Source organism: Pelobates fuscus, chromosome 2 (assembly GCF_036172605.1).
Source record: "Pelobates fuscus isolate aPelFus1 chromosome 2, aPelFus1.pri, whole genome shotgun sequence".
In the NCBI taxonomy this organism is placed as follows: domain Eukaryota; kingdom Metazoa; phylum Chordata; class Amphibia; order Anura; family Pelobatidae; genus Pelobates; species Pelobates fuscus.
Genome location: NC_086318.1, coordinates 430709321 through 430731795, shown reverse-complemented (window position 1 = coordinate 430731795; position 22475 = coordinate 430709321). Strand labels below are relative to the sequence as shown.

At 43.9% G+C, this 22475-nt stretch overlaps 1 protein-coding gene across 2 annotated transcripts in view; it reads left to right on the top strand.

The window, feature by feature from the left end:
- The window catches only part of LOC134587590 (calpain-13-like), a 242171-nt gene that overhangs the window by 128695 nt on the left and 91001 nt on the right, over window positions 1-22475 (top strand). The window contains exons 24-25 of one of the 2 annotated variants that reach the window (XM_063444078.1): window positions 11845-11904; window positions 12609-13300. The exons of the other annotated variant lie outside the window; for it this stretch is intronic. Of the exons in view, the coding sequence (XP_063300148.1) occupies window positions 11845-11865 (21 nt within the window). The 3' untranslated portion in view covers window positions 11866-11904; window positions 12609-13300. Of the gene's footprint in view, window positions 1-11844; window positions 11905-12608; window positions 13301-22475 lie in introns of those variants that run through there. 2 annotated transcript variants of the gene reach the window in all.

Genomic DNA, 22475 nt, shown 5'->3' with positions numbered 1-22475 from the left:
GCATGTCCCGTGGATGAAGCACTCTGTCCTGTAAAGCCTCACCACAAAAAATTTAAATAAATAACAGCACTCGGAGTGGTGAGTTTAGTAAATGTTCATATCAGTTTAATACCTTCCGCGTCTCCTATCAGTGGACGTGTATGTGGCAGCCATTTTAGGAACCGCACACCTGGGACCCGAGCAAGGTCACCTCTTTCAACAGGCGACAAGATTTGGCCCTGTAAAACTCTCCTGGATATTAGGTACAATTTCTATGGATATGGCAGTGATTTATGTAACAGGGAGATGGAAGAAGATGCTTGGTCGGTCCTCTTACTTGAAATTTGGGGAATTGCGCGGGCAAGCTAATGTGCCACCAGATAGGAGTGGTGAGTTTAGTATTGTTCTGATCAGTTTAATACCTTCCGCGTCTCCTATCAGTGGACGTGTATATGGCAGCGATTTTTAATAGTGGAATCACCTCCCCTTTTTAGGCCAAGGTTGGAAGATGCTTAGACCACTGGTATATTGGTGCCATCTTGGAGGATTTTTTTTTGGTTTGGTTTTTGAAGCCACAGTGCTGCACCAGTGGGCCTAAAAATTAGGCATGTACACATGCCTGAAAAATTTGGTATTGTTGCAGAAAGTGCCCTAAAACATGGCGGCTTGAACCCTAGTTGGTGGCGGATAAGTCACGCAAGTCAAACGTCATTCAGAGCTAAAATACAGCAGCGTGTGGACCATTTTTAGCCCAAGGCAGCTCATCTCATCAGGCCTTTTTTAATTGAATGTATTGCCCAGTGTCAGTCCCTTCGGGATCCATCCCTCATTCATCTTAATAAAGGTGAGGTAATCTAGACTTTTTTGACCTAGGCGACTTCTCTTCTCAGTGACAATACCTCCTGCTGCACTGAAGGTCCTTTCTGACAGGACACTTGAAGCGGGGCAGGCCAGAAGTTCTATCGCAAATTGGGATAGCTCAGGCCACAGGTCAAGCCTGCACACCCAGTAGTCAAGGGGTTCATCGCTCCTCAGAGTGTCGATATCTGCAGTTAAGGCGAGGTAGTCTGCTACCTGTCGGTTCGAGTCGCTTTCTGAGGGTGGATCCCGAAGGGCTGTGGCGATGTGTAGGACTTAAAAATGTCCTCCATCAACAACACGTCTTTAAAGCGTCCTGTCCTTGCCGGCGTGGTCGTGGGAGGATGGGATGACTTCCACCTCTCCCCCTGTTAGATTCCCGTTGTGCTGTGACATCACCCTTATACACTGTGTAAAGCATACTTTTTAATTTATTTTGCAAATGCTGCATCCTTTCCGACTTGTTGTAATTCGGTAACATTTCCACCACTTTCTGCTTATACCAGGGGTCTAGTAGCGTGGACACCCAGTACAGGTCGTTCTCCTTCAGCCTTTTTATACGAGGGTCCCTCAACAGGCAGGACAGCATGAAAGACCCCATTTGCACAAGGTTGGATGCCGAGCTACTCATTTCCCGTTCCTCCTCCTCACTGATGTAATTGAAGGTATGTTCTTCCCCCCAGCCACGTACAACACCACAGGTACCAGATAGGTGACAACGAGCACCCTGGGATGCCTGTTGTGTTTGGTCTTGCTCCTCCTCCTCCTCAAATCCACATTCCTCCTCTGACTCATCTTCCTCACAATCCTCTTCCAGCATTGCCGCAGGTCCAGCAAGCGATGCTGATAAGGCTGTTTCTGGTGGTGATGGTGACCACAACTCTTCCTCTTCCTCTTCACGCTCATCTACGGCCTGATCCAGCACTCTTCGCAGGGCACGCTCCAGGAAGAAAACAAATGGTATGATGTCGCTGATGGTGCGACTGACTAGGTTTGTCACCTCCTCAAAAGGACGCATGAGCCTACAGGCATTGCGCATGAGCGTCCAGTAACGTGGCAAAAAAATTCCCAGCTCCCCAGAGGCTGTCCTAGCACCCCGGTCATACAAATATTCATTAACAGCTTTTTCTTGTTGGAGCAGGCGGTCGAACATTAGGAGTGTTCAATTCCAACGTGTAGGGCTGTCGCAAATCAAGCGCCTCACTGGCATGTTGTTTCGCCGCTGGATATCGGCAAAGTGAGCCATGGCCGTGTAGGAACGCCTGAAATGGCCACACACCTTCCTGGCCTGCTTCAGGACGTCCTGTAAGCCTATGTACTTATGCACAAAACGTTGTACGATCAGATTACACACATGTGCCATGCACGGCACATGTGTCAACTTGCCCAACTTCAATGCCGCTATCAAATTTTTTCCGTTGTCAGTGCTTGTCCGGTGTGACTCTCTGCTTTCAAGCAAGTCAAACCCAAGACGGCGTGACACTGCCGTATCCGGGATGTGGAATAGTACCTGGGGAGCTGGGGGGGTGCCGTTGATGTGGAGCAAGACGCAGCAGCACAAGAGGACTCAGCCGAGGAGGTTATGGAAGAGGATGGAGTAGGAGGAGTAGAGGCGGTGGCAGCAGGACTGCCTGCAAGTCGTGGCGGTGTCACCAACTCCTCTACAATGCCACGCATTCCATGCTTGTCAGCCGTCAGCAGGTTTACCCAATGCGCAGTGTAGGTGATATACCTGCCCTGACCATGCTTTGCAGACCAGGTATCAGTGGTCAGATGGACCCTTGCCCCAACACTGTGTGCCAGACATGCCATGACTTCCTTTTGCACAATCGAGTACAGGTTGGGGATTGCCTTTTGTGAAAAGAAATTCCGTCCGGGTACCTTCCACTGCGGTGTCCCAATAGCTACAAATTTTTTGAACGCCTCAGACTCAACTAGATTGTATGGTAAAAGCTGGCGGGCTAATAGTTCGGACAAGCCAGCTGTCAGACGCTGGGCAAGGGGGTGACTTGGTGACATTGGCTTCTTACACTCAAACATGTCCTTGACAGACACATGACTGTGGGCAGATGAGCGGGAACTGCTCAAGACGGGAGACGGAGTGGCGGATGGTTGAGAGGGGGCAAGGAGGACAGCAGTGGTTGACGTGGCTGAAGATGCTGGACCAGGAGGAGGATGGCGGCTTAGAGTAGGCGTGCTGCTTGTACTCATGTGTTGATCCCATAGGCGTTTGTGATGTGAGATCATGTGCCTACGCAAAGCAGTTGTACCTAGGTGGGTGTTGGACCTCCCACGACTCAGTTTCCTATGGCACAGGTTGCAAATGGCATCGCTGTTGTCAGAGGCAGACACACACAAAAAATTCCACACTGCTGAGCTCTGCAATGACGGCTTTCTGGTGGTGGACACAGCATGCGTTGATTGGCGTGCTGTCGGGCTGACCCCGGGTGCCGATGCATGCTGTCTGACTGTGCCACTAGCTCCTTGCTCCCCCCCTGCTTCCAACTCGTCTCCTCCTCCTCTCTGTCTCCCCATCTGAACTTTCGCCCTGTTCTTCTTCTTGCCGAGCGGGCACCCACGTGACATCCATGGACGCATCGTCATCATCAACCGCTTCGCTTGTATCTGACAACTCAAAAAAGGAAGCAGCAGCGGGTACAACATCATCATCACACCGTACCTCCATGTGTTTAATGCTGCCTGCCTGAGACATATCCCTGTTATCTACATCCTCTGGCAATAATGGTTGCGCATCACTCATTTCTTCAAACGGGTGTGTGAATAACTCCTCTGACATACCAAGTAAAGCGGCTGTGGTGCTAGTTTTGGTGGTGGCGGCAGGCGGATGAGTGCTATCTTGAGAGGTGCCTGAAGCTAAGCTGGAGGAGGATGGTGCGTCAAGGTTCCGAGCGGAGGCTGTAGAAGATTGGGTGTCCTGTGTTAGCCAGTCAACTATGTCCTCAGAACTTTTCAAGTTCAGGGTACGTGGCTTCTGAAAACTGGGCATTATTCTAGGGCAAAAGGGAATCACAGCACCACGACCACGACGGCCCCTGCGGGTTGGCCTGCCTCTGCCTGTCATTTTTGGGGGGATTAGTGGTACTATGCGTGCAAGCTACTGTGAGACCAGATATGAGTGGCAATGTGCACTGGCACCGGTCTGCAGAGTACACACTGTAGGCCTGACAGAGCCGCTTGAAGGACACTGACTGGCTGCTATTAGCTTAAACTGGAAACCTTTTTTCTTTGTAAAAGCACGCTATAGAGACACCAGATATGATTGGCAATGTGCACTGTAACAGTTCTGGAGAGCACACGCTGAAGGAAGGACTGACAGAGCCGCTTGAAGGACACTGACTGGCTGCTATTAGCTTACAATGGAAACCTTTTTTCTTTGTAAAAGCACGCTATAGAGACACCAGATATGATTGGCAATGTGCACTGTAACAGTTCTGGAGAGCACACGCTGAAGGAAGGACTGACAGAGCCGCTTGAAGGACACTGACTGGCTGCTATTAGCTTACAATGGAAACCTTTTTTCTTTGTAAAAGCACGCTATAGAGACACCAGATATGATTGGCAATGTGCACTGGAACAGTTCTGGAGAGCACACACTGTAGGCCTGACAGAGCCACTTGAAGGACACTGACTGGCTGCTATTAGCTTACAATAGAAACCTTTTTTCTTTGTAAAAGCACGCTATAGAGACACCAGATATGATTGGCAATGTGCACTGTAACAGTTTTGTAACCTTTTTTCTTTGTAAAAGCACGCTATAGAGACACCAGATATGATTTGCAATGTGCACTGTAACAGTTCTGGAGAGCACACACTGTAGGCCTGACAGAGCCGCTTGAAGGACACTGAGTGGCTGCTATTAGCTTACACTGGAAACCTTTTTTCTTTGTAAAAGAGACACCAGATATGAGTGGCAACTGTCAAAGTACGCTGGCACAGGTCTGCAGAGCACACGCTGAAGGAAGGACTGAAAGAGCCGCTTGAAGGACACTGACTGGCTGCTATTAGCTTACAATGAAAACCTTTTTTCTTTGTAAAAGCACGCTATAGAGACACCAGATATGATTGACAATGTGCACTGGAACAGTTCTGGAGAGCACATGCTAAAGGAAGGACTGACAGAGCCGCTTGAAGGACACTGACTGGCTGCTATTAGCTTACAATAGAAACCTTTTTTCTTTGTAAAAGCACGCTATAGAGACACCAGATATGATTGGCAATGTGCACTGGAACAGTTCTGGAGAGCACACGCTAAAGGAAGGACTGACAGAGCCGCTTGAACGACACTGTCTGGCTCCTATTAGCTTACACTGGAAACCATTTTTCTTTGTAAAAGCGCGCTACAGAGACACCAGATATGAGTGGCAACTGTCAAAGTACGCTGGCACAGGTCTGCAGAGCACACGCTGAAGGAGGCCTGACACACAGACGCTTGCAGACAACTAACTGCTCTTCTATTACAGTGAAAAAAAATATTTTTTTTAAATCTAAAGCTTAAGCTATTGTAAAAACAGATATGAGTGGTGGCACTGGGCAAGTGGGCACAGTATCCACTGTGAACCTCACACAGAAGCTGGCAGGCAGGCAACTGCTCTTCTATTACAGTGGAAAAAAATTATTTTTTTTAAATCTAAAGCTTAAGCTATTGTAAAAACAGATATGAGTGGTGGCACTGACTGTGCAAATGGGCAAGGCATCCAGCCTGACACAGAAGCTGGCAGGCAGGCAACTGCTCTTCTATTACAGTGAAAAAAATATATTTTTTTTAAATCTAAAGCTTAAGCTATTGTAAAAACAGATATGAGTGGTGGCATTGGTCAAGAGGGCACAGTATCCACTGTGAACCTCACACAGAAGCTGGCAGGCAGGCAACTGCTCTTCTATTACAGTGAAAAAAAAGGATTTTTTTTTAAATCTAAAGCTTAAGCTATTGTAAAAACAGATATGAGTGGTGGCACTGGGCAAGTGGGCACAGTATCCACTGTGCACCTCACACAGAAGCTGGCAGGCAGGCAACTGCTCTTCTATTACAGTGAAAAAAAAATTTTGGTTTTAAAAGCACGCTATAGAGACACCAGATATGATTGGCAATGTGCACTGGAACAGTTCTGGAGAGCACACACTGTAGGCCTGACAGAGCCGCTTGAAGGACACTGACTGGCTCCTATTAGCTTACACTGGAAACCTTTTTTCTTTGTAAAAGCGCGCTACAGAGACACCAGATATGAGTGGCAACTGTCAAAGTACTCTGGCACAGGTCTGCAGAGCACACTCTGAAGGAGGCCTGACACCCAGACGCTTGCAGACAACAAACTGCTCTTCTATTACAGTGAAAAAAAAAAAATTAAATCTAAAGCTTAAGCTATTGTAAAAACAGATATGAGTGGTGGCACTGGGCAAGTGGGCACAGTATCCACTGTAAACCTCACACAGAAGCTGGCAGGCAGGCAACTGCTCTTCTATTACAGTGGAAAAAAAATATTTTTTTTAAATCTAAAGCTTAAGCTATTGTAAAAACATATATGAGTGGTGGCACTGACTGTGCAAATGGGCAAGGCATCCAGCCTGACACAGAAGCTGGCAGGCAGGCAACTGCTCTTCTATTACAGTGAAAAAAAAATATTTTTTTTGAAATCTAAAGCTTAAGCTATTGTAAAAAGAGATATGAGTGGTGGCACTGGGCAAGTGGGCACAGTATCCACTGTGAACCTCACACAGAAGCTGGCAGGCAGGCAACTGCTCTTCTATTACAGTGAAAAAAAAATTGGTTTTAAAAGCACGCTATAGAGACACCAGATATGATTGGCAATGTGCACTGGAACAGTTCTGGAGAGCACACACTGTAGGCCTGACAGAGCCGCTTGAAGGACACTGACTGGCTGCTATTAGCTTACACTGGAAACCTTTTTTCTTTGTAAAAACACGCTACAGAGACACCAGATATGAGTGGCAACTGTCAAAGTACGCTGGCACAGGTCTGCAGAGCACACGCTGAAGGAGGCCTGACACACAGACGCTTGCAGACAACTAACTGCTCTTCTATTACAGTGAAAAAAAATATTTTTTTTTAAATCTAAAGCTTAAGCTATTGTAAAAACAGATATGAGTGGTGGCACTGGGCAAGTGGGCACAGTATCCACTGTGAACCTCACACAGAAGCTGGCAGGCAGGCAACTGCTCTTGTATTACAGTGGAAAAAAATATTTTTTTTAAATCTAAAGCTTAAGCTATTGTAAAAACAGATATTAGTGGTGGCACTGACTGTGCAAATGGGCAAGGCATCCAGCCTGACACAGAAGCTGGCAGGCAGGCAACTGCTCTTCTATTACAGTGAAAAAAAATATTTTTTTTAAATCTAAAGCTTAAGCTATTGTAAAAACAGATATGAGTGGTGGCACTGGGCAAGAGGGCACAGTATCCGCTGTAAACCGCACACAGAAGCTGGCAGGCAGGCAACTGCTCTTCTATTACAGTGGAAAAAAATATTTTTATGAAATCTAAAGCTTAAGCTATTGTAAAAACAGATATGAGTGGTGGCACTGGGCACGAGGGCACAGTATCCACTGTGAACCTCACACAGAAGCTGGCAGGCAGGCAACTGCTCTTCTATTACAGTGTAAAAAAAATTTTTTTTTTGAAATCTAAAGCTTAAGCTATTGTAAAAACAGATATGAGTGGTGGCACTGACTGTGCAAATGGGCAAGGCATCCAGCCTGACACAGAAGCTGGCAGGCAGGCAACTGCTCTTCTATTACAGTGAAAAAAAAATATTATTTTTTTAAATCTAAAGCTTAAGCTATTGTAAAAACAGATATGAGTGGTGGCACTGGGCAAGTGGGCACAATATCCACTGTGAACCTCACACAGAAGCTGGCAGGCAGGCAACTGCTCTTCTAATACAGTGGAAAAAAATATTTTTTTTAAATCTAAAGCTTAAGCTATTGTAAAAACAGATATGAGTGGTGGCACTGGGCAAGAGGGCACAGTATCCACTGTGAACCTCACACAGAAGCTGGCAGGCAGGCAACTGCTCTTCTATTACAGTGGAAAAAAATATTTTTTTTAAATCTAAAGCTTAAGCTATTGTAAAAACAGATATGAGTGGTGGCACTGGGCAAGAGGGCACAGTATCCACTGTGAACCTCACACAGAAGCTGGCAGGCAGGCAACTGCTCTTCTATTACAGTGTAAAAAAATTATTTTTTTTGAAATCTAAAGCTTAAGCTATTGTAAAAACAGATATGAGTGGTGGCACTGACTGTGCAAATGGGCAAGGCATCCAGCCTGACACAGAAGCTGGCAGGCAGGCAACTGCTCTTCTATTACAGTGAAAAAAAATTATTATTTTTTTAAATCTAAAGCTTAAGCTATTGTAAAAACAGATATGAGTGGTGGCACTGGGCAAGTGGGCACAGTATCCACTGTGAACCTCACACAGAAGCTGGCAGGCAGGCACCTGCAATTACATTACACAGAAAAAAAAAAAAAAGAAGCCTGATGTTCTAGCCCTAAAAAGGGCTTTTTGGGATGCTGTCCTTACAGCAGAGATCAGATGAGTCCTTCAGGATTGTAGTGGACACTGAATACCCTAGCCTAGCTATCAATTTCCCTATCTAATCAGCAGCAGCTAAACTTTCCCTCCTCTCACTAAGCATGCAGCTTCAGAATGAATCGAAAATGGATGCTGGGAGGAAGGTTGGAGGGTGTGGAAGGGAGGGAGTGCTGCTGATTGGCTGGAATGTGTCTGCTGACCGAGAGGCACAGGTTCAAAGTTTGCCCAATGATGACGAATGGGGCCGGATCGAACCGACCATGTGTTCGCCCGCGGCAGCGAACGCGAACACGCTAAGTTCGCCGGGAACTGTTCGCCGGCGGACAGTTAAGTACATCACTATTGGGGATCTTTATTTTATAAAAAGGAACATTATGTTTCCAGCCCATCCCTGAAAACAGATATTACAATGTAATTATTAATTTATAAATTAGTGGATTTTGTTTTTAACCCCTTAAGGACGCAGGATGGTTCAGGACCGTCATCGGCATTTTTCCATTGCCTACCGACGACGGTCCTGAACCGTCCTAAATTTAAAATGTACTTAACGGATCGCCGTCGTTCCCCCGGCGTCGATCGGCGGTGCTCCCGTTGTAGGGAGACTGCCTGCAGCCCAGACAGTCTCCCCATAGCGAATTAGGACCCCTGTGGCCATGTGATCGCCCAACAGTGCGACCACATGGTCACAATAGGTGTCCATGTGTCTGCCTGCAGGGGGACTGTCTGTGCTGACAGGCAGTCTCCCTGCATGTGTAAAATCATAAAAAAAAAATTAAAGTTAATAAAAAAAATTATTATTATATATGTGTATATATATATGATATATAGACATATATTATATCTATATAATATATGTCTATATATCATATATATAATGTCATGCTAAGTGTATTTTTATATTAATATGTACATATATTAATATAAAAATACACTTATAATTAAATTACACACGTATACCGTATATATAATATATATAATAACTATATATATTGTATATATATATATATATATATATATTATAAAATACAAATAATAAGTAATTTAAATTAAATTAAACATGTAAAAATTATAATAAAAATTTTACAAAAAATTATATATCTATACGAAATTTTATTCTAACTGTATTTTGATATTAATATATATATATTTATATCAAAATACACTTAGAATGAAATTGTATATATATCTATGTATATATAAATAAATAAAAAGAATACGAACTATTCATATGTCCATATACAAAATTACATAAATAATTATATAAATATACACGTAGACTTCAAATATATAAATATGCATATATATTTAAATTCTACGTGCGTATTTATGTAATATTTTTACATAATTAAGTTATTTTATTGATTGCAATTTAAGGGACCTGCCTGCCAACCCAGGCCGAAAGTCCAGAGAATTTAATTTGCTATCACTGTATTTTACCCTGTAACGTTCTACGACACCCTAAAACCTGTACATGGGGGGTACTGTTTTACTCGGGAGACTTCGCTGAACACAAATATTAGTGATTCAAAACAGTAAAACATATCACAGCGATGATATTGTCAGTGAAAGTGAATTTTTGCATTTTTCACACACAAACAGCACTTTTACTGATGATATAATTGTTGTGATACATTTTCCAGTTTTGAAACACTAATATTTGTGTTCAGCAAAGTCTCCTGAGTATAACAGTGCCCCCCATGTACAGGTTTTATAGCGTTTTTGAAAGTTACAGGGTCAAATATATGGGTCAAATATTTTTACATTGAAAATGGCCAGGTTGGTTACGTTGCCTTTGAGAGCGTATGGTAGCCCAGGAATGAGAATTACCCCCATGATGGCATACCATTTGCAAAAGAAGACAACCCAAGGTATTGAAAATGGGGTATGTCCAGTCTTTTTTCGTAACCACTTAGTCACAAACACTGGCCAAAATTAGCGTTCAATTTAGTTTTTTACTTAATTCACACACAAACAAATATGAACGCTAACTTTGGCCAGTGTTTGCGACTAAGTGGCTACTAAAAAAGTCTGGACATACCCCATATAGAATACCCTGGGTTGTCTACTTTAAAAAAAAAATATGTACATGTGGGGTGTTATTCAGAGATTTATGACAGATAATAGTGTTACAATGTCACTATTGATACATTTTAAAAATGTATGTTTTGAAACCGCAATATCCTACTTGTACTTATAGCCCTATAACATGCAAAAAAAATAGCAAAAAGCATGTAAACACTGGGTATTTTTAAACTCAGGACAAAATTTGTAATCTATTTAGCAGTTTTTTTCATTCGCTTTTGTAGATGAGTAAAAGATTTTTCACATAAAAGTCAAAAAACATGTATTTTTTTTAAATTTTTCATCATATTTTTTCATTTTTTAGAAATTAAATTACATGAGATTATATAAATAATTGTATGTAAAGAAAGCCCCTTTTGTCCTGAAAAAAACAATATATAATTTGTATGGGAACAGTAAATGAGAGAGCGGAAAATTACAGCTAAACACAAACACCACAAAAGTGTAAAAAGATGCCTGGTCGCAAATGTACATCGCAATAAACAGTCCGGTCCTTAAGGGGTTAAGCACTCTTCAATAATAACATATATCATTTAGAATTTATTTACAAAGTATCTATATGGTGCTAAGTTTTCTCTTTGTTTAGTCTCTTTGACTAATCGGTATTTGTTACAGTTGATTTATCCAGTTTGCTTTGTACTTTAGAAGGTCTATGTACACAGCAAGTGTTGGGCTACATTCCAACAGTAAATCTTTAGTAAAGCTAGGACCCAGTCAAAAAATATACTGAGACAAAGCAGGAGCTATTTTATCTCAGTATTTCTCCTCCGCCTGACTTCCTTAGACTCACAGCGGAGTCTAAGGGTTAATCCCGTCAGCCGTCAACAGTGAGGGCTGTAGGGATAAGTATGTAGGGAATTGGCTGTGTCCATGGAGGATCCAGCGTTCTCACGGGATCATCCATTAAACTCAAAGCTGTACTCTCTCACATGCATGAAAGTCGATGTCAACTTCTGGCGTTGAAGCAACAGGAGTTGAAGAGGAGCAAAGCAAGAAAGATGGTGGCACCCACAAGCAACAGGTTGAAGTAAGTAATCTCACCTTTACCTGCCCTCTGTCCGTTAGACCCCAGCGGTGATGTCACCGTCAGGGTCTATGTGAATTCAGCATTAACTTGTTGAAACTCGTCTCTAAAATCATTTACCATAATTACAAAGATTCAATTTTACGACAGATTTAAAGCTGCGTTTCCCTATCACTATAAGGCCGCTACTTTGGATGTTATTAATTTACTGAAGCTGAAATGTCTATTCACAGAGTCACTGTCATTGTGATACGAACCTATGTGTTTGTTCTATTCGGTATCAATACTGGTTCTATCCCAGTTATTTGGATATTACATTGTTTCATTACAGTTGATGAAATCCATGATATGAAGTCCGTGGTTCAAGATTCAGAAACTGGAATGAAGCCCGGTAAGACAGTTTGGTATATGTGAAAGGGAGTCTTGGACCTGCAGATGTTTATGAATCATATTTCCCAAAATGTCCAGCCTACCTGTCCAGCCTACCTAGGACCATTAGAGTACACAAAACATCCTGAGGACCACCAAGACTGACCTAGGTTCCTAAACGGGATTTCACCTGGAAAGTTGATACAATAGATTAGAAGTCATCCCACTGTCTCATAATTGCCTTCATAAAGTGTATGCCAACTGGCAATCTGGCTAGAATTAATCAAAATTCCACAGATTTAGTGGAATATCAGTCAAGGACAAACAATAAAATATTTGGAGAAAATGATAATGTAAAGACCAGGACACCCCTGCCTTGACAGATAATTGATGATATTTGCATTTAGTAAATTATTCATATAAAAATGCATGCAGAATATTGAATACATTACATACATTAACAGTCAATACAGAACAATTCACACGGCTTGATACTTCTAAAGTAAATTTACGGAATATAGAACTTTGCCAAATTATCTCCTACCAGGGCAAATTTCAAAATTTGGGTTGATAAGTGTGGAATGAAACCAGTACTTGAGGCAGTCGTAAAATTGTGCAAATATTGACCCCATTAGGTTGATCTGCTGTATTGTTCATGTTTTCTATATTACAATATTGTGTGTACTGTTTTTCCATTATCTCTTTCTTTCTTTTTTTTTTCTGCAGGAATTTTAAAACTGTTGCTAACATTGAAGACATCAACCAATTTTGACTTTCTCCATTTAAATGTTCAAGCATTCTGTTCTGTTTGTCATGGATTGCAACTTCCCAAAACGCTGGCTAGCACTGGGTTACAAATGATTAAGTAGTGTCTTTATTTTTCTGTTAATGTTCGAGAAAGGAATGGTCAACGGGTAACCCCGTAGTATAGTATAGTATGAGAGTTCCCGTCTTGCTCCAAGCACTAAATTCCGATAGGTATGTGAGAAATTAAGAAATTCTTTCTTGAAATACTGGATTTTTACTTAAATGTGATTCCTTTAAAATGTGATAAAGTAGTACAATAGTTTGTTCTATCAAAGCATTAAATGTGTTGTTGTGATATTTCTTTTTATATTTAAATTTACAACATGTCTTTCAGACCAAGGATGTCCAAACTGTACATAGGCGTTCAACTACATTTCTTGTAGGCTTGTAGTAGCTAACTGTGTATAGATAAGCTCTCACAGGCCAGACCACCATAATGTTATTGTTTATGTGCTTTAATGTTGTAATGTTATTATTGGTCTGTGGTGCTTTTCTATCATTCTTTTATTTATTTTAATATGCATTCTCCGGGGTGTTAGACTGTTGGGAGTTAAAGCTGGGGTTTGCATTTACTCTTAAGTGATGTGTTAAAAAAAAACACTTTTTATAGTATGACTGCCCTCTTGTGTTAAGTATGGTTTGTCCAGGGGTCAAGTCCTGGGGAAAAAAGTGTGGGAACTCACCCAAGATCCACTGCCACCCCCCCCCCCCCCAAATAAATATATATTTCACAAGATTGGTTATGTTGCCTTTGAGACCGTATGGTAGCCCAGGAATAAGAATTACCCCCATGATGGCATACCATTTGCAAAAGTAGACAACCCAAAGTATTGCAATGGGGTTTGTCCAGTCTTTTTTAGTAACTGTGACTAAGTAGCTACTAAATAAGACTGAACATACCACATTTGCAATACCTTGGGTTGTCTACTATTGCAAATGGTGTGCCATCATGGGGGTAATTTTCATTCCTGGGCTACCGTACAGTCTCAAAGGCAACATAACCAACCTGGCAAATTTCAATTAGAAAAAAACTGAAAAGCAAGCCTTATATTTGACTCTGTAACTTTTGAAAACCCCATAAAACCTGTACATGAGGGGTACTGTTATACACGGGAGACTTCGATGAACACAAATATTAGTGTTTAAAAACAGTAAAACATATCACAACAATTATATCGTCCGTGTAAGTGCCATTTGTGTGTGAAAAATGCACTTTCACTGACGATATCATCGCTGTAATACATTTTACTGTTTGAAAACACTAATGTGTGTTCAGCAAAGTCTTCCGAGTAAAACAGTACCCCCCATGTACAGGTTTTAGGGTGTCTTGGAAAGTAACAGTTAAATATAGTGCTAACAAATTAACCTGGACTTTCAGCCTGGGTTGTCAGGCAGGTCCCACAAATTTTAATGAATAAAAATACCTAATTATGTAAAATTATTACATAAATATATACGTAGAATTATTATTTATTTATATATATATATATATATATATATATATAATTTTTTTCAATTTATTTTTATTTATATATAGGTATATATAGTTATGTATATATATATATATTATTTAGTTATACGTGTATTTTGATATATATATATATATATATATATATATATATATTTTAAAATACAGTTAGAACGAATTTACACACACATATTTATTTATTTAATTTTATTTTTTTAACGTATTTACATACTTATTTTATATTATATATAAATATATATATATAATAATAATTATATATATATATATTTAATTAATATCATTGTACGTGTACTCCAACCCCTTCTCCAACCACCCAGCCCCCATCTGCATCCACCCTACCCCCCTCCAACCACCCAGCCTCCATCTGCATCCACCCTACCCCCCTCCAACCACCCAGCCTCCATCTGCATCCACCCTACCCCCCTCCAACCACCCAGCCTCCATCTGCATCCACCCTACCCCTCCTCCAACCACCCAGCCTCCATCTCCATCCACCCTACCCCCCCTCCAACCACCCAGCCTCCATCTGCATCCACCCTACCCCCCCTCCAACCACCCAGCCTCCATCTCCATCCACCCTACCCCCCCTGCAACCACCCAGCCCCATCTGCATCCACCCTACCCCCCTCCAACCACCCAGCCCCCATCTGCATCCACCCCCTCCCCCCCTCCAACCACCCAGCCCCCTTCTGCATCCACCCCCTCCCCCCCTCCAACCACCCAGCCCCCATCTGCATCCCCCCCTCCCCCCTCCAACCACCCAGCCTCCAATAGTAGTAAAATATACTTACAGTTCTGACTCAGGGCTGGCTTGGCCTCAGGGGTGCTGGCTGGCTTGGCCTCAGGGGTGGGTGCTGGCTGGCTTGGCTGTTGGCTTCTTCTCCCTCCTCCTAGCGTTACACTCTGTGACTCCGCCTCCGCGTGACGTCACATCACTCCGCGTAGCCGCGTACGCAAAGGGCAGGGGAGGTCGGAGGAGGAGCAACCCGGAAGTAAGTCCTCCGTCGTCCGTCCGCTCCTGAGTCCTGACTCCTTCACTATGCGACGCCGTGCCCGCTTGCATAATGAAGGCTCTGCTCAGGAGGAGCACCGGCTGGGCTCAAAAGGCACCTGCCTTTGTCCTGCAGGAGCAAAGGGAACAGCGTTCCTGCCATGAAAAAAGTGCAGGAACACCGTTCCCACGCGTTCCCGCAGGACTCGAGCCCTGGGTTTGTCTTTATTTTGTAATGCATCAATAAATAATGTTTCTTGGATTTATCATACTTTACAGTCTACTTCTTTGCTGCACTGCAAAATTCCTCATTTTACCCTTATTCAAATTGCTGGAGGACAGTAATGTTATAATGACAATGCTCCAAACTATGGGGAGCTGGACTTTGTGGGTGTTACGGTCTGGGCATCTATTAGAGGTCACACCTTCTAAAACAAGCCTGTACCTTCCTCTCTCAGGAAACAGTCATCTAAAATGCAGACACAAGAACAGAGGTAGTCACAATGACATTAGATAGACAGACAGGCAGACAGGCAGGCAGGCAGGCAGACAGACAGACAATTACATAATCTTTGACCAGGGTTTTAAGACATTTAAATAGAAGTCCGTGCTACACTATGGCAACAACATATTTTGGGCTGAGCTATTTCAATTGCTGATTTAATCATTACAAACAGCTGGAAGTTGGACATTTTGACAATAAGCCTGATTTTCAAGGGAGGATAAATATCTATCTTAATTTTTCCTCTATCTATCTTCTTGGAATTTAAAGAAAATAGAACATACTTTTTTTGCTTGTTTTTGGGCATAAGCTCAGCCGCTCAACTGTAAACAACTTCCTTATCAAACCCATCAAATCAGTTGGAATGAGATTAAAGTTAAAGTTGGCCTCTATCTAACAGTAAATTGAGTTGAACAAATGTCTACAAATTCAAATATTTTAACTTTCTTTATTTCATGAATATTAATGATAGCAAACAACAACAAAAATAAATTACAGTTAGAGAACAGAAGAGATACAAAGTAAGGATAGCATCAGTAAGGTATGTCATTATGGTGTCAGGAATACAAACAAGTATGCCTGACACTAAATTGCTGGAATACATGTTTAGATACTCGGCCCCCCTCTCTGTGTAGAGCAGCAGTTCCCAAACTGTGTGACAGACACACAGGGGCACCTCCCTCTCGCCTGCCGGCTCTGCAGGACTAGAGGGGAGATCAGAGATCTCCCTCTCTGGCCCGCTAGCAGTGCATTGCTGGCAGCTGGCAGCCGGCAGGGGAGGGAGTGAGGACCCGGGGGAGCTCTTACTTGCAGTTCCGCCGGGTTCTCCTCTCGCGAGCTTGGAGCGTTGCTGCAGTTACCATGGCAACGTAACAGGGCTTCCCCATTGGACTACCAAGGAATGCAGGGAATGTCCCCCCTCCCAGGCAAAGGTAAGCAGGGAGGGGGGATATGAAAGTATTTTTTTTTTTTATTAAAAAATGCAAACACTTAAATATTTCTTAATCTCTCCTCCTACTCCCACAGACCCACAATAACTCTCCCCATACACACACCCTGCCCCAATGCACACTCACACTGCCACCCATACACACACTGCCCCATATATACACATGTTGTAGGTGAGTGAGTAGTTAGTTATGTGTATTAAGATGGGATTGCTGAATTAGTTATGTGTGAGAAGTTAAGATACATGGGGTGGCGCTTGACGTGAGTGTGGGGGCGAGATTTTATTTTTTAACCAATAACCGTTAATACTGAAATGAATGCCTCAGTATTTGCTTTTTTAAATTTACTTAGGGCATACACTACATTTCACATAATATTTACACATCCATCATGTTAATCCAGTAATCTGCTGAAACAGTGTTCTATCGCTTTGACCTTTATTTAGTGATTTATCTCATAAAAACATCAGATTCTTAGTGTAAAAAATGTGTTTTAAAATGGCAAATAAAAAAATAAAAATGCAGAGGAACAATTCAGACTTCTGCCATCTGTTAAAATGCTTCTTTGTTGAAACAAAGAATCATGTTGCCGTAAAGATATACACAGCTTTTACTTGGGAGCTGACTAAGCTTAAATCCTAGAGAACGTTAGCTTTTAGCATATCGAGTTTAAATCCGACTAGAGGCAATTATAAATCAACACGAGGCTCCGAATGGGAAATATTTGCATGCACAGTTAACAAGTTGAAATTATTATACATCGTTTTTCAATTATTGGAGGTTATATATGTCTCAAATTGCTGAAGTGAAAATCTATTTGCAATAATTAATTGCAGAACCATCTGTATTCGTAGTGACTTGGACGGGTCAAAATACATTCACTGAATGATATTACATTCCGCTTGGATACACTGAATGTGATAAAAGCACCTCTTATTCTAAAAGGTGATCTATTAATGGGACTAAGATGCTATTTTACAATCTCTTATTTGATTATATGTGCATTAATACTCTGCCATTATTTTTGTCCAAGAGCTAACAGTCTGCTCATTAAACAGTAAGCTGTGGTGGCTTTATAACTAATACATTTAGAGTGTGTCTGCTATGGTAGACAAAAATTTCCAAATTGTACATTAAATTAAATGTATTGGTTGCGATAGTAGAATTGCTAGAAAATTTCTAGATTTTATAACAAATCTAAAAACTGCATGACCGGTGTATAGTCGCCATATGGGCAGTCGGAATCCAGGACAACCACCCCACATACCTTACCCAATAATGCACTGACACTAGAGATATATGGGAAAAATTGTCCACAGCTTAATTAAAAAATTTCAACTAATAACCATTAGAATAATATCATAATATAACATAACCAAATAACTTAACATGTAAACATGGGTCATTGCCCCCCATACTCTGCCCTTGCCCCGTATCCTTCTGTCAATATAAAAGGCAATGACCCCAATATAAATAACACGTATATACATATACATAACATATCACATTATTCCAACATGAACCAATTTAAAGTGCCCAAACATCAATTAACCACGGCAGGGGTATACCCGGATACCCCTACCCCACCAGGTTCTGAGCCACCGACAGGACTCGAAACCTACCAACCACCAATGTCCACAATTTTCCAATTCCATCCGGTTCTTCCTGGGGAGCCTATTTCTTCTCCTTCAGCTCCCCATCCCGCCGCTGTGACAAAACGGGATACCCCTAAATAAACAAAACCACAGGGAGGGTGGGCGGGACAAACTCAGCCAGGTAGGAATTAATAGTGATTGCTCTAAAATGGCTGCCTATTTAAATAGCCAGCCCACTTACCCATAACTCCAATCCTATCTTCCTTCCTCCTAAGCCCGCCTCCTAACCCCTGTCAAGGCCCTTTTCCGCTAAGCTGCGCTTTTGCTCCATGGGGCTACATGACCGGTGTATAGTCGCCATATGGGCAGTCGGAATCCAGGACAACCACCCCACATACCTTACCCAATAATGCACTGACACTAGATATGTGGGAAAAATTGTCCACAGCTTTATTAAACAATTTCAACTAATAACCATTAGAATAATATCATAATATAACATAACCAAATAACTTAACATGTAAACATGGGTCATTGCCCCCCATACTCTGCCCTTGCCCCATATCCTTCTGTCAATATAAAAGGCAATGACCCCAATATAAATAACACGTATATACATATGCATAACATATCACATTATTCCAACATGAACCAATTTAAAGTGCCCAAACATCAATTAACCACGGCAGGGGTATACCCGGATACCCCTACCCCACCAGGTTCTGAGCCACCGACAGGACTCGAAACCTACCAACCACCAATGTCCACAATTTTCCAATTCCATCCGGTTCCTCCTGGGGAGCCTATTTCTTCTCCTTCAGCTCCCCATCCCGCCACTAGCTCAGACCTTGACCCCTTAAGCCGTCTGAGCTCCGCCACCCCGGAGAAAAAGTACTGTAACGGAGCTCCGTGTACTCCGACCGAGTACCCTCCGTTGATGGATGCTCCTAGCGCTCTCAGAGGACTCCAAGCACTGCAGACGACACCACAACCACCGCACGCTCCACAACCACCGTAGCTTAACTGGAGCCGCGCCGTCTTCCTTCCACCCTGGAATGAACCTCCAGCATTCAGGACCGTGTGGGGAAGACCTCTCCTCCAGGAGAGCGTATCCGGAACAAGCTCTTAAAAGAGCTAAGTGATTAAGCTCAGGGGAATATGCAGAGCATAGCAATCCCCAGTGTGATACAGCAATTCCCTCCAATAACGAGACAAGGCTACGTTTTGAAGGGTCAAGAAGAACTGAGGACTGGAACACCCAGCCTGCTTTTTATTAGAAAAAGGTACACACAGGACACTCCCAGGGGGAGGATGAAATTAACCAATCATATGCATGGTAACACCCCCACGTCTCCTCCCCTCAGATAACCAGTTAACATAATTACAACGTACATTATTTTACCCAAGTTCTGGATGTACCCCAAAAACAGGTATCCCCGGATAGCCCTTGTTCAGGGGACCAACATACCTAAAAATCAGTAAATTCGGATGAATGGTTCGGGAGATACAGAGTTCCAAAGTTTTGACCGACCGCACAGACCAACTAGCCGAAAATAGTTCCATGAGTTTTAGCCTTGCAGTCGGTCTCCGTTTGCACGGTGAAAAGACACGAAAATCTTGCCATCCATTCGAATCTTGGTGTTCGCTGAAATCCCCATAGACGATTAAGTATAACTACCGAACGGTGGGACGTTCGGTAGTTTCAGTACGAATTTATGGAGGTCTGGAGGACTCAGCGGTGTTCGCCTGTTTGCGTATCCGTTTTTAGTTCCATGCGATTACAGGCAAACCCCGCTGTTCATTGCGCAAGATGGCCGCGAACACGTGTAAAGTCCCGAAATGGCGGCCACCGATTCAGAGCACAAAGAATTCGTATGAAATCATACGAACGGCTGCATTCTCCAGTAATGGTATTTCCATGCAATATATATTCGTATAAATCCCCCGGCTGTTCGGTTATATTAGCAGTCCAGACCTACAGCATAGTTAAAGGGCTAGAGTCAGCCTAATACAAATCCATATGCCCAAATATAGTGTTTAAAGTGCAATACAGTCCAGGACCATAGTCGCAGGGGAGGAGGCAGGCAAGCAGGCCTCTCCAGGCCAAAGTGGCGAAGGGCACTTCGTCACACATCTCCCCTTTGGGGGGAAGACTAACCAGGCACCTGACCTTCTGTCGGTCAGTGCCTCCGTTAGTCGATCCACCAACCCACAATAAACAGATGCCAGAGTAGCCCCCCCACAACACCAAAGTACAAGAGCAGCCCACCCACAACACACAGTCACTGCACCTGGGTATTTGGCTGTGGTAATGAGGCAACACGCTGAGGGGACTTGAAGGGCAGAGGCCAGCGGCGCTCTGCCCTGATGCCAGCTCTGCTGCTGGGATAGCCTGCAGAACATCAAGCTCTGGACCAGGGACAAAGGTAGGGCAGAGGCCGACTGCACTCTGCCCAGCTGCCAGCTCTTCTGCTGGGGTAGCCTGCAGGACATCAGGCTCTGGATCAGGGACACAGGTAGGGCAGAGGCCAACTGCACTCTGCCCAGCTGCCAGCTCTTCTACTGGGGTGCTGGTAACATAGTCTGGCTCAGTAGTCAGGGAAACATAAGAGTCAGTGAGGGTTAATGTCGCCTCGGTTAGCCCTGGTGCCACGCCAGGAGTTAGCTGGGGAGGGGAATTTGTACTTACCCCCTCCTCCTGTTGTCCCGGTGAGGGTAGTTGGGGATCTGGACAGGTTGTCCAGCATCCCTGTAGGTCAGGCACAGAGACCACGGTCCCATCTGCGCCGTCTGGGAGATCGGTGTCTCCCCTTGTTAGGGTAAGCTGCCGCTGGGGAGAAGGGGTGCTGTGCTCCTTTCCCGGAAACACAGGCTGCCGCTGGAGAGGGGGACCGCCTGTCTCCCCTCTCGTAACATTGTCCTGCTGCTGGAGAGAGGGACCAACTGTCTCTGCTCTCTGTAGGACACACTGCTGCTGGGGGGGAAGGACGACACCTTCGGCCCCCTGTAACTCACACTGCCGCTGGGGAGGAAGGCCGACACCTTCAGCTCCCTGGGGTTCACACTGCCGCTGGGGGGGAAGGACAACACCTTCGGCCCCCTGGGGTACACACTGCCGCTGGGGAGGAAGGACGGCACCTTCTGCTCCCTGGGGTACACACTGCCGCTGGGGAGGAAGGACGACACCTTCAGCTCCCTGGGGTACACACTGCCGCTGGGGGGGAAGGACGACACCTTCGGCCCCCTGGGGTTCACACTGCCGCTGGGGGGGAGGGACGACACCTTTAGCTTGCTGTAACACATACTGCTTGAGCCTGGGTGTCCGTATCCTCAACTCCCACAGTAGTCGCTCAAATGCCATTGCCGCACGGTTCTCAGCACTCAACTGGCGCATTACTTTGGAGACCACCTCGTTTGTAAGGTCTGGGCCATAGCAGACCAACCGCCTCTTCACCTCCTCAATGTAATCGTCACCCTCGTAGCAACGTACCATTTTGAGGTGTTCTTCGCAGGGCTCTATCCATGCCTGCTCCATGCTGCCGCAGATAGGGACGCTGCGTAATGGCTAGCGTTGCCCTCAATTGTAACTCCAAACGTTACCAGTGTCTCTGAGCTGCTTCTCCTCGCACTAGGACGCCATCCCACCGCTGCCAACCAATGTAACGGAGCTCCGTGTACTCCGACCGAGTACCCTCCGTTGATGGATGCTCCTAGCGCTCTCAGAGGACTCCAAGCACTGCAGACGACACCACAACCACCGCACGCTCCACAACCGCCGTAGCTTAACTGGAGCCGCGCCGTCTTCCTTCCACCCTGGAATGAACCTCCAGCATTCAGGACCGTGTGGGGAAGACCTCTCCTCCAGGAGAGCGTATCCGGAACACGCTCTTAAAAGAGCTAAGTGATTAAGCTCAGGGGAATATGCAGAGCATAGCAATCCCCAGTGTGATACAGCAATTCCCTCCAATAACGAGACAAGGCTACGTTTTGAAGGGTCAAGAAGAACTGAGGACTGGAACACCCAGCCTGCTTTTTATTAGAAAAAGGTACACACAGGACACTCCCAGGGGGAGGATGAAATTAACCAATCATATGCATGGTAACACCCCCACGTCTCCTCCCCTCAGATAACCAGTTAACATAATTACGACGTACATTATTTTACCCAAGTTCTGGATGTACCCCAAAAACAGGTATCCCCAGATAGCCCTTGTTCAGGGGACCAACATACCTAAAAATCAGTCAATTCGGATGAATGGTTC